Source organism: Canis aureus, chromosome 16, assembly GCF_053574225.1.
Source record: "Canis aureus isolate CA01 chromosome 16, VMU_Caureus_v.1.0, whole genome shotgun sequence".
Classification (NCBI taxonomy): domain Eukaryota; kingdom Metazoa; phylum Chordata; class Mammalia; order Carnivora; family Canidae; genus Canis; species Canis aureus.
This window is the reverse complement of record NC_135626.1, coordinates 17,169,885-17,182,684: the sequence shown is the minus strand read 5'-3', so window position 1 is coordinate 17,182,684 and position 12,800 is coordinate 17,169,885. Positions and strand designations below refer to the sequence as shown.

General features: G+C 39.0%; 1 protein-coding gene across 34 annotated transcripts in view; it reads left to right on the top strand.

Moving 5' to 3' along the window:
• The window catches only part of EFCAB5 (EF-hand calcium binding domain 5), a 176,974-nt gene that overhangs the window by 11,391 nt on the left and 152,783 nt on the right, over nucleotides 1-12,800 (top strand). For 30 of the 34 annotated variants that reach the window (XR_013354113.1, XR_013354110.1, XR_013354109.1 and 27 more), the window contains exons 2-5: nucleotides 7,066-7,120; nucleotides 11,004-11,053; nucleotides 11,783-11,845; nucleotides 12,589-12,673. Coding sequence is in view for 24 of the 34 variants with exons in the window: in XM_077851861.1 (XP_077707987.1) it covers nucleotides 11,012-11,053; nucleotides 11,783-11,845; nucleotides 12,589-12,673 (190 nt within the window). In the remaining 10 variants the exon portion in view is untranslated. The remainder of the gene's footprint in view (nucleotides 1-7,065; nucleotides 7,121-11,003; nucleotides 11,054-11,782; nucleotides 11,846-12,588; nucleotides 12,674-12,800) is intronic. The other 4 variants (XM_077851867.1, XM_077851866.1, XM_077851863.1 and 1 more) reach the window with 3 other exon arrangements.

Here is a 12,800-nt window from a genome sequence, read left to right as displayed (position 1 = left end):
TTTGTTTTTAATAACCCAATTCCTTACATTTGAAATGACTAGTTACAAAGTGATATAGCTATAAATTAATCAATACAGATAGAATATATAATAGGTGGAGTATGATTGAGTCATGTATTACCTTTACCTGGTTGTAATTTTTAATAAACTTTAGTAATCTTTTACTAACTTTAATAATCAGTGCCCAGATAGGGGCACAAATAGAAACCACACTAGTTATTTGAATAGATACTTTAACAAGAACTGTTAATTAGATATAAAGTTAAGTAGATGACTGCAAAGCTAAAAAGAGAAATCTAAGGTATGATAGAGGGACCAACTGTTACTGCATCTAGAGCTGGAGAAAAAAATAAAGGAAGCAAAGGAAAAAATTTACAAATTTAGAGGAGTGACCCCCCCCTCCCACACACACACACATACACAGAGCTAAAACTCAGATCTCTGGGAAGATGCTGCTTAGCTGATGTTGGTGCTTCTGAGCTTAGAGGAGGGACTACATTGGACCCAGACTTCTAATTTTTTTTTAAGATTTTATTTATTTTTTCATGAGAGACATACATAGGCAGAGACATAGGCAGAGGGAGAAGCAGGCTCCCTGTGGGGAGACTGATGCAGGACTCGATCCCAGGACCCTGGGACCACGACCTGAGCCAAAGGCAGACGCTCAACCACTGAGCCACCCAGGTGCCCTGGACCCAGACTTCTAAGGCAGGAACATTGTCTGGCTGGAGTTGGTGTCTTTGAGTCAATGAAATGTACAGGACTGTAGAAAAACTACAAACTGGATTTAGTCATTGCAACAGAAAGGACCTACTGCTAGGAGGATAAAGAAGCATTGCAGAGGTAAAGCACACAGGAACCAAAAGATTACAAGAAGCAGTCTTGAGATACACAGGAAGGAACAATTCTCTTCTCCTTCTTCAGTCTTGGGGTCTCCCTCTGGTGCCCCCAATTAGCAGAGCTTACCAGAACCCACTGGCAAGGCAAAAAAAATGTGGTTTTTAGAGTCTCAGCTCCAGCATCAAAGAAGAATACAAAAAGATGAGTTTAGTGCTGAGTTAATAATTTAGTAACTAACATTTGACTGATATTGAAATTGATACTAGAAATGGAGTTTAACTTTCATCCTTTAGTTTGCACATATTTTATGAAGACAGTTAAAGACCATACTACTTCCTGCTCCCCAAATCCAATAAGCATAATGTCATCAATGTACTGGACAAACTCAATGCTGATTGGAAGGTCAAGATGCTCAGTATCTCTGTGGACTGCATTATGGTAGAGAGCAGGAGAACTGAGATAGCCCTGGGGCAAGACAGTGAAATTATATTGTTGGCCCTGCCAAGTAAAAACCAATAGCCTCTGGTGTTCTCTCCAATTTGTATGGAGAAATAACCATTTGCTAGGTCAATAGCTGTATACAGGGTGGCAGGGATTGTGTTGAGTTGCTCTAATAAAGATATTACATATGGAAGGCAGCTGGAAACATCAGCTGATTAACTTTATAATAATTTACGATCATTCTCCAAAATCCATCTGCCTTCTTCATAAACCAAACAGGCAGGTTAAATTGGCATGAGATAGGTTTCATCACTTCCTGCTTCTTTCAGATCTTTGTTGGTGTTACTAATCTCTGTAATTCCCCATTCTGCCATCCCAGGAAAGCAAAATTGTTTACTCTTCTGGTATATATGTATGTAAGGGAGGGGACTTCCCAAGGGCTACAACTTGGCCTTTCATATTATAAGTGCCCTGGAAGCACTCCAATATTAAGAACTCTGAGAAGGCCAGCCCCGGTGGCGCAGTGGTTTGGCGCCGCCTGCAGCCTGGGGTGTGATCCAGGATTGGGTCCCACGTCAGGATTCCTGCATGGAGCCTGCTTCTCCCTCTGCCTGTGTTTCTGCCTCTCTCTCTCTCTCTCTGTCTCTGTCTCTGTCTCTCATGAATAAATAAATAAAATCTTAAAAAAAAAAAAACTCTGAGAAAAGAAGAGTAACAAGAGAAACGTAAAAAACAACTAGGGAAGTGGGAGAAAAACTCAGATATTGTTATCCTGGAAGCCAAATTAAGAAAGTACAGTATTCCCCCACTATCTGAAGAAAGTACAGCATTCTTTTGAAACATTCTGTAAACCAGAATGATGCCAAGAAGTAATTACCATTTATACATATGGAAAAAATTTTTGAGCATTCCTAGACCCCAAAAATCAAATCTCTTAGGCTTTTCTGATTTCTTATGACACATCTTGCTAATGGATACATAAAATACATTGAGATAAAATACAGATAGAGGCTCAGACAGAGTTCAAAGCAACAGTTGCTGAAGGCTGAGCTATTGAGTGTGGTTCCTAGAGAAGGAGCTTAGGGTGTATGCTGCTGTATAGTGGCTCACTGCAAAATGCTGAATGCTATTTTGTACTTTCTGCCTTTTTTTGGTAAAAGCAAAAATCCTCTTCATATTTCTTTCCCTTAGGGAAACCAGGTGGTGGTCGATGCATCATCAAAATTAATGCTCAGTTATGACCTACCTCAGCAATACCCCAATTCAACTGTGTTCAGGCTTTTCACCACTGGCATAAATGGTGCTAATCTTAAAGGATCCTGCACCCCAAGTCAGTCAGCATTACAACAATACTTCATGAGACCCTCATGCTGTGCCATGTGCAGTTCAGTAATACTTGCTAAACATCCCAGCAAGCAAAATCTTCCAAATCCATGCAGAAGAAAGATCAGTGTGAAAATTCAAATGTCCTCCAGAAGTTTCTGGGTTCTCACCAGACCATCCTCCTTACTTTCTTTGTGGTGCTGTTGTCAACAGCTTTTGTCTTTCTAGCATACAATGCCTTCATAAACAGGATACAGGCAATACCAGTTGTTTATGTATCCACTCTAGAAACACCACAGCCAGGTTCTTATATCTCCACACATTCCTCCCCTCCCATTCATGGCTCTACAATCCTCACCAGCCTAAAGTCAGCTGCAACATTGGCTATGGAGTATAAGGTACTAACTTCCACTTGAACAAGTCCCCTTAACTGTAGAAGGCTGGAGATTTCTAGCCCTAGACCAGGAAGCCTAGCAGCAACCTCTACATTCATAAGCCCCTAAACAAGGCTTCTGAGAACTGTAAATAAAGGGTCCTAAACTGTTCCATTAAAAAAAAAGACTCAATTTCTCACCTGTCCACCATAAGCCCACACTTAAACTGGTAGATTGTAGTGGCATTTAGAGTCCCCAGGAATGAACATCACCTTAGTGCCAATGTTTAGAAATCCCTGAAAAACCTGAATATTTATTTTCCCTGGCACATAGTCATTTTAGGAGATGACCACAGATCCTGTGAAGAAGATTTGGAAGATTTTTCCCTATATACTGATGGCAGTGCTGCAGTTTCCTCCTTTAAGTAGATCCAACCTTGCCTTCAGTTATGGGGTTTAGGCCTAGAAACTGGTGAGATGTCAGAACTCTCCACTGTGGTTACTAGAGTCATATTTTTGGTCACCATATATGGATTTTTTTATACCATAGGTAGATGACCAACATTTCAGTAGGCTGGCCATCTCTTTTATTCCTAGAAACACCAGTCCTTTAACCACACAGATTGCTGAGAGTCAAAAAAAACATCTGATTACCACTGTATTTCCACTGCTCTTTATGGTAAATGTGTCTACTTAGGTAGTTAGGTAGGTAGTTAAACACTAATATTTGGCCTCTACTATCCTGAAATGGGTCATTCCATATGCCTATAGAAGAAAGCCACTATAGAGCTTTTCAAGAATATAAATACTCCCATCACTAATATACTTTTCAATGCTTTAGTAAAGTGTTGTCCCTTAGACAGAATTCTCTTAGAGGATGTACTTGGGGGGAGTGGATGTGCAAGTCAATATGCAATTAAATCTACTCCAATATTCCTATTTCCCTAAGCCTTGGTATTTCTTCTTACATTATGCCAAGGAAGTTCCAGTATCTCAGTTTAAGCACATGCTACTAAAGAGTCCAAGTTTCAGTGAATTTACCAAATAAATGATTAGTGTCACTTCCAGCTGTAGATGCTAAAACATTAAATCCTTAATTTCTGATAAGTGTACCCATATTAATAAATTCTAACAACTCAGCATTATATTCTGTGCTTCTTTCTTTAATTTCCTTATAATATACTCTCACACACATTCCTTGGGTTTCTGCCACTGTCTATGCAAATCATAAAATCTTTTGCTATAAAAACTATTTCTTCCTGGCCAGACTTTGTATTTGCACTGCTGGAGCATTTTAACATCTGATTGTAGTTATGAATCTCCTAGAAGTAAGAGGTGGTTATGGTGAGTCTTGAGGAAAATGGGCATCTCCTAGTAAGGCAACTGCCCCATCCATTTTTCATCCATTCTTCATCCATTCAGCCACTCTATGCATTTTAATGGGGAGCTTTTTTTTTTTTAAGGTTATTTATTTATTCATGAGAGACACAGAGAGGCAGAGACATAGGCAGAGGGAGAAGCAGGCTCCCTGCAGGAGCCTGATGTAGGACTCAATCCCAGGACCCCAGGATTACAACCTGAGCGGAAGGCAGATGCTCAACCATTGGGCCACCCAGGTACCCCTTGATGGGGAACTTAATCCATATACATTTAGAGTAATTATCAATAGAGAAGAACTTAATAATATCATCTTGTTCATTGTTTTCTGGTGTTTCATAGTTCCTTTGTTGCTTTCTTCCTCTCTTACTGCCTTCCTTTGTGAATTGATAATTTTCCATAGTGGTATGCTTTGATGCCATTCTTTTTATCTTTTGTGCATCTACTGTAGATTTTGGCTTTGTTGTTACCAGGAAACATAGACTACAATAATTATTTTAAGCTGTTAACAATTTAATTTCAGTTACATATAAAAACTCTACCTTTTTACCCTCCTATTTTGTTTTTGATGCCACAATTTACATCTTTTTATATTGTATGTCCATTAGCAAATATTGTAGTTATAGTTATTTTTAATACTTCTGTCCTTTAACCTTAATACTAGAATTAACTGATTAATATACTACCACATTACGGTATTGAAATATTCTGAATTTGACTATATAGTTGTATTTATCAGTATGTTTTATGTTTTCATATATTTCATGTTACTAATTGGTGTCCCTTTTTGCCAGCTTGAAGAATTCCTTACAAATTTTTGTAAGACAGTTCTAGTAGTGGTGAACTCCCTCAGCATTTTTTTTGTCTGGGAAAGACTTTGTCTCTTCTTTATTTCTGAGGAGAATTTTGCCAGATAGAGTATTCTTGACTACTTTAAACATATCACCCCACTTTCTCCTGGCCTATAAGGTTGCTGCTAAGAACTCTACCAATAGTCTTATGGGGTTCCCTTGTAGGTAACATACTTCTTTTCTATTGCTGCTTTCAAGATTTATCTTTGTCTTTGATTTTTGACAATTTTATTACAATGTGTCCTGGGGAAGATATCTTTGGGTTGAATTTGTTTGCAGACCTGTGAACTCCTTGAACATGGACATGCAGATATCTCTGCAGATTTGGGAAGTTCTCAGACATACTTTTTAAACTAAGCTTTCTGCCCATTTCTTCCTCTCTTTAGACTCTCATAATACATAGATTATTTCTCTTAATGGTGTCCCAACAATTCCAAGGGCTTTCTTCATTCTCCTTCATTTTTTTCCCTTTGTTTTTCTCTGACTGGATCATTTCAAGTGATCTGTGTTCCTACTAGGTATTTATTTACCCCCAAAAAAGTGAAAACGATAATTCAAAAAGATAAATGCACCCCTATGTTTATTGCAGCATTATTTACAATAGCCAAGATGTGAAAGCGACCCAAGTGTCAATCAATAGATGAATGGATAAAGAAAATGTCAGAGTGCCAGGGTGGCTCAGTGTCTGCCCTCAGCTCAGGTCATGATCCCAGGGTCCTGGGATTGAGCACCGCATCAGGCTCCCTGTCAGTGGGGAGTCTGCTTCTCCCTCTCCCTCTGCCTGCTGCTCACCCTGCTTGTGCTCTTTCTGTGTCTAATGAATAAATAAAACCTTAAGAAAAAAAGATGTCACACACACACAATGGAATATTACTCAGTTGTAAAAAAAGAATGAGATCTTGTCATTTATGACAAGATGGATGGACTTAGAGGGTGTGCTAAGTAAGTCATACCATATGATTTTACTTATATGTGAAATCTAAAAAACCAAAACAAATAAACAGAAAGCAAAAACAATCTGATAAATACAGAGAACAAAGAGATGACTGTCACAGGAGAGGGATTTGAGGAATGGGCCAAATGGGTGAGGGGAGTGGGAGATACAGGCTTCCAACTATAGAATGAATAAGTCACAGGGATAAGAAGTACAGCATAGGGAATATAGTCAATGGTATTATAATAGCATTGTATGGTGACAGATGATAGCTACATGTGTGGCGAGCATAGCATAATATATAGACTTGTCAAATCACTATGTTTTATACCTGAAACTAATGTAACATTGTATGTCAACTATACTTCAATAATAATAATAGTAAATCTGTGTTCAGATTCACTGAATCCTCTGCTTGGTCTAATCTGCTAGTGAAGCTCTTTATTGAATTCTTCATTTCAGTCCTTGTATTCTCCAGTTCTAAAATTTCTGGTGTTCTTTTTTATGTTTTCTCTTTGTAGACCTTATCATTTTAAAAAGATTTTATTTATTTATTTGACAGAGTGCACAAGCAGAGGGAGGGGCAAAAGGAGAGGGAGAAGCAGGGTCCCCGCTGAGCAGGGAACCCAATACGAGGCTCAAACCCAGGACCCTGAGATCAGGACCTGAGCGAAAAACAGATACTTAACTGAGCCATCCAGGCACCTCAGGAACTTATCTTTTCATTATTTTATTGTTTATTTCATCAAACTGTTTATCTGTGTTCTCTTGTAGCATTCTGAACATCTTTAAAACAATTATTTTGAATTCTTTGTTAGGTAATTTATGAGTCTCTACTTCTTTGGGGTCCATTACTGGAAATTTACTGTGTTCCTTTAGTGGTATCATGTTTCCTTGATTCTTTGTGATCTCTGTCACTTTTGTAGGTGTTTGTGCATTTGAAGAAGAGTCACCTCTTCCAGACTTTATGGAATGACTTTGGTAAGGAAATACCTTTACCTGTGGTTGGGAGCATGCTGGAACATGCTGTGACCCTTGGTCTAGTACTACAGGATGCCAAGTGTGAGGGCATGTAGTGCCTGTAGATGGAGATGGGTGGAGGTGGCATGGTGTGTCATTGGCTCAGGAAGCTGTGGTCCATGACATCAAGAACTGCATGATCCTTGGTGAGAGTTGCAGGCAGTGCACAATGGCTGGAAGGACTGTTGGGTCCTTTAAAAAAAAAAAAAGATTTATTTGTTTTCTTTTAGAGAGGGAGAGCATGTGAGGGAGAGAGGGAGGGGCAGAAGGAGAGGGAAAGAATCCTAAAGCCGTCTCCCTGCTGAGCACAGAGCCTGTAACGGGTCTATCCCAGGACACTGAGATCAGGACCTGAGCCAAAATCAAGAGTCAAACACTTAACCAACTGAGCCACCAGGGTGCCCCTGGTGGATTCTTTAACAGAACCTCCTGTCTACTGGCTAGGTACCATGCCAGACAGTGATGGTGGCCATAGCCAGTGGTATGCACACACTTGGCTGTGGGGCCAGTTGAGGCTGGCTGCAGAGACCATACAGATGTGCAGTGGTGAAATCTAGGGCCCCCAGCAGAGTCTGGGGCCAACTGCAGGCACATAGGCAGCTGCAGTGGCTCTGGCTGTCAATGTGTACATGTGTGACTATAGGGGCTAGCTATAGGCACATGTTTGGCAGGGGAGGCCAGTGATGGGAATTGGGGCTACTGTCTTACAGGTGCACAACTATAAGGTTAACTATAGTGAGTGGGACTATGTAGACCAATGTCGGGTTAGGGTCAACCCAGGCCCAGCAAAGTCTGTACAACTGTACAGACTTTGGCTTTTCCTGTGGGGCTGCTGGAACAACTTGCTGTGGCATATGCACAGTAGTAGAGGCTGATATTGGGAGTTAGGCCAGCAGCATGCAGGTGAATAGCTGCAGGAATCTCTTGCCATTCTCAGCAGTTATCTCTGTCTTACCCTGGATTTTCTTTCCTAGCCTTACCTCTAAGTGTTCATCAGCAAGGGTTTATCTTTAACCTTTTTTCCCCTCTCCTAGAAGATACTCTTATTGGGTAAGCTCCTACCAGCATCCGTCTGCAAATGTATCCTTCTGTCAGTACCCAGGGGTTTAAAACTCATGAAATCCAGCTAATTGACATCTCTTATCTTCTATTAGTCTGACAAATCAGAATTGTGTATAATTTCTGCCTTCTACCTAGAAACCCTTTCCTCAAGGTTAACTGGCTGTCCTTTCATATATGACTGACAGTCTTGTCAATCAAGATGCCAAATGCTGCAATTCACCAATTTATAAATCTACTGGGAATGCATATAAAGGGCCCTTACCAGATTCACAAAAACTCTGTCTCATAGCTGGCAATCTACATAAAATGACTGTATAATCTCACGGATGGGAGGATGAGGTATGTAGAATGTTATGAACTTTGAGTAATTCAAAAGCAAGTTAGTACTATTCAGACTAGGTAATACTTCTGTCATTTCCCGATGGACTTGATTATGCATAACTTCCTACCAATGCACCATAATATATTTCAGTGTCATTAAGATTCTTACTGGAAATTTCTATAGACCACTGGGCAGATACCTAAATGTGTTAGCATCTCCAAACTCAAACTCTTACCCTTCCTTCAACCTGTTTTCTCCCCTTTCCTTATTTCATTTCATGGCATCATCATCCATTTAGCCTTGTAAATATGAAAAAAAAAAAAAAAAAAAAAAAACCACTCCGCGAACCTTAACTATTTCTCTTTCACTCTTTAGATCCAATTTTGCCCTCAATCCTGATCATCATTATCTGTTTTAGTTTATGTTCCCTCTGAGTAGACTGATACAAAGAGTTGAGTGCAAGTTCATTTGGGAGGTGGTTCCAGGAAACAATGGTAAGGGAATAGAGAAGTATTACAGGAAAGTGAAGGAAGCCTGTATTATTGGGCAGGTTGCAATTCAGGCAACTGAAGCTCTATTCCATTGAGGAACTCTGGGAGACAGAAATGTTCTACCCATGGGACCATTATACAACTCCCTATCCATCCCTGGCCGAGGGCTTCTCTTATTAGATACCAGCTCTCAAGCGCTTCTTGCCTATCCCCACATTTGAACTGGCAGGAAACCCTCAGACAGAATTCCAGGTGCTTACAGTCTAAAACCATCTGCATGCACTGCAAAAAGTGAATCTGAAGCGATATGGTTTGGGGATTGGCAATGTCAGGCAGAACCTAGACTGATGAGGGCCATTTACTGCAAGTGCAACATTTCAGGTGGAAATTTTACCTTCATTCTTTCTTCCCCCTGTCCTTCATAATTCCAGTCTTTGCTGGTGGAGGTAACTTTTTAAAAACACCAATCTGATCATATCTATTCTATGCTTAAAAGCATAAAGTCCAAACTCCTTGATTCAGCATGAATAACTTTTACAGATTGAAAAGTGACTTTTTCAGCCACATCTGCAATTTTGTTTTATATAACTGTGCTCTGCTACATGAGTGCTTCCTTTTTTAACTTTCATACCCTCGCATGTATTGTTCCTTTTCCTTCAAATACTCTTCCCCTCTTCTTTACACAAAAATGTCTTATTAGTCTGTTAAAATCCAGTTTAAAAATCTGTAATTCTATGAAAACTTCCCTGATCTCCCTGGGAAAAGTAATTGCTTAACCCTTTGTGTTCTTAGCATTTTATATGCACCTCTTCTTTTGCACTTTGCAGATTGAATTGCATTTTTTTATCCCTTTTTCCATCGCTAAACTAGGAACTCTTCAAAGGAAGTTTTCCTGTCTCCCTGAGCACAAGTCTTACTCATCTTCACAACTCCAATGTCTTTTTGCATATAGAAGGCACCCATAAAGGTTTATTGTATTGAATTTATCTGGGTGGATCCAAACAAACTGTTTTAAAAAGAAATGGAAAGGAACTTCTTAGTAATTTCAGGAGATGGACACTGTAAGCAGAGAAAGCAGTCTATTGGGACCTAACAAAGAAATCTATTTTATATTTATTATTTAAGAACTTCAAAAATGCTTTGAAGCAGCTATTCTAAAAGGTTGGAATCTGTTGTCTCCAAAGGCAGTAATTTTGGTTTCTTCAACTAGAACATGTGCTGTGTTGATAAAAAGAAATGTAAACACTCTAGCACATTATAAAGACACCATTTCAAATTAAATCGTCCCTGCATTGTAGCTACCCCTAGAAGCAGAGGCCAAGTATATAAAATCTCCTTTCTACATAGCACCTAGCCTAAATATACACAAATTCTTAAATGATTTTTGACACAGCAATGATTTTGATAATTTGTGACTGAATCTGGTCATTTGCAGTGAAGTAGAGATCTGATAATTATCCACTTTCATTCCTTAATATAAATAAATCACATTCCTCTCAGAACTCCTCATTCAAAAAAATACTTAGTGAGATTATTACTCTAATGTCTGTATTGTCATTCTCACATGAACTGAGTAACCATCAAAGTTTCACTTCATCTCATCTGAATCATTATTTCAAAAATTAATGATAATAATAATGTCTTAAAAAATTCACTTGCATTACTGTTGCCATTTTGTGTGTGTGTTTCTTTTTTTAATGATAATAGTGGTGATTATTAATGGTTGAGTTTTCTTGTCATTAGCCTTGCACTAATCTAGTTTTGGTCAGTAACAACAGCATTAACAGTAGTACAGTTTGAAAAGTTTAGCAGTTGAGAACTTACCATTCAATAGAATCATGGGATGCAGTGGGGGTTGGGGGTGATTTCAGCCTTCCACAGTACTTTTTGTTATTTATTAATACTTTCTCTTTTTGTTATTAATATTGGTCTGGTAATACTTTTCCCTACCATTTTATGATACTTTTAGTGGCCCAGATGAGTGAGTCAGCATTTCAAGAGGAACCTAAACCTGCTCAGGTATCCAGCCTACATAGGTTTCTAACTACTTAACTATGAGAGAATTTGAGATGCAACATTCTTGAGAAAATTGAGATGTGGTATCATATTTTATTATTTAATTGTTTTTCTTTTTAGTTGCAGTATTGTGCATCAGGTTATGATAAAAGTGCTGGAAAAAAAGGGGTTGGGGTGCCTGGGTGGCCCAGTTGGTTAAGCAGCCAACTCTTGATCTCAGCTCTGATTTGCTCTCAGGGTCATGAATTTCAAGTCCCACATTGGGTTCCATGCTGGGTGTGGAGTCTACTTAAGAAAAAGGGGTGGGGAGACGCCTGGGTGGCTCAGCGGTTGAGCATCCACCTTTGTCTCAGGGCATGATCATGGGGTCTGGGATCAAGTCCCCCATGGGGCTCTTTGCAGGGAACCTGCTTCTCTCTCTGCCTATGTCTCTGCCTCTCTTTCTGTGTCTCTCATGAATACATAAATAAAATCTTAAAAAAAAAATAAAGGGAGGGATGAGGAGGGTATCAAATAATAATTGGGTCACTGTAATCTGCTTCTAGCTGGTTGGCATTTATAACAAGTCTATTACTGTTTTAATTTAATACAGCTACTTTGTGTGATTTTATTTGGTATGATGTTTGCCCATTATGTAAAATTTTTTTACATAAAAGCTTACTATACTAGAGTATGTTAGTTTTATCTTTAGCTTCTTTTGTATACCAGTTACTAACACTGTTTCCATTTCAGGAAAATGGAAAAGAAGACAAAGAAAACAAACCCGAAGAAACTGAAGTGAAAGAACCTACTGAGGTAGAGTTTTCATGAATAATCAGATGTTAGTGTTGGAGAGTCAGCTGGACAAATTAATTTTCTTATGAAGAAGGAAAAGAAAATATGTGGGTATTCAAAAAGATAGACAAAATGGCAAATGGAAAAGAGCAAGTTCATGTTAATAAGCTGACTCATTTGAGTCAGTTGCAGGAAGTTTCCATGGACAAGTAAATTATTTGTGAAAAGCTATTATAAATTATAGGTATATAAAGATTGCTTTCTAAAATGAGAACTATTACCCTGAGTACAATAATCATCAGTTTTTAGGGTAACTTCACTATTTGTTCTGAAAATATAATTCCCATGTTAATAATTTAACTAACTTTGTGTTTGTTTATTTTTTTTAATTTTTTTTTAATTTATTTATGATAGTCACACAGAGAGAGAGAGATTGAGAGAGAGAGAGAGAGGCAGAGACATAGGCAGAGGGAGAAGCAGGCTCCATGCACCGGGAGCCTGACGTGGGATTCGATCCCGGGTCTCCAGGATCACGCCCTGGGCCAGAGGCAGGCGCTAAACCGCTGCGCCACCCAGGGATCCCTGTGTTTGTTTAAATACAAGACTTTAATGAGGAGGAACATTCTATAAAAAAGGGGAAGCAGGGATCCCTGGGTGGCGCAGCAGTTTGGGATTCCAAACTGGGATTCTTTAACTGGGAAAGTTGATGCAACTTTGAGGAAAAGTAACTCATTTTAAAACTGAGGTTTCTTTTCTCCTTTCAGAGTTCACAGGGTGTACCAGGCAGTTCAGCATTAGACACCAGCAGCAATGTGGCCGAAACAGAAGCAGATGAAATCAAATCCCAAGGTAGAGAGCTAACCTACAATGGAATTTAAAACAATTATATTTTCACTGGGGATGCAGTCCTTTAAGAGTTTGCCTTTAAAAAGATATACTCCCAGGGGTAATTTAAATACAATTTGGGAAATAGTTT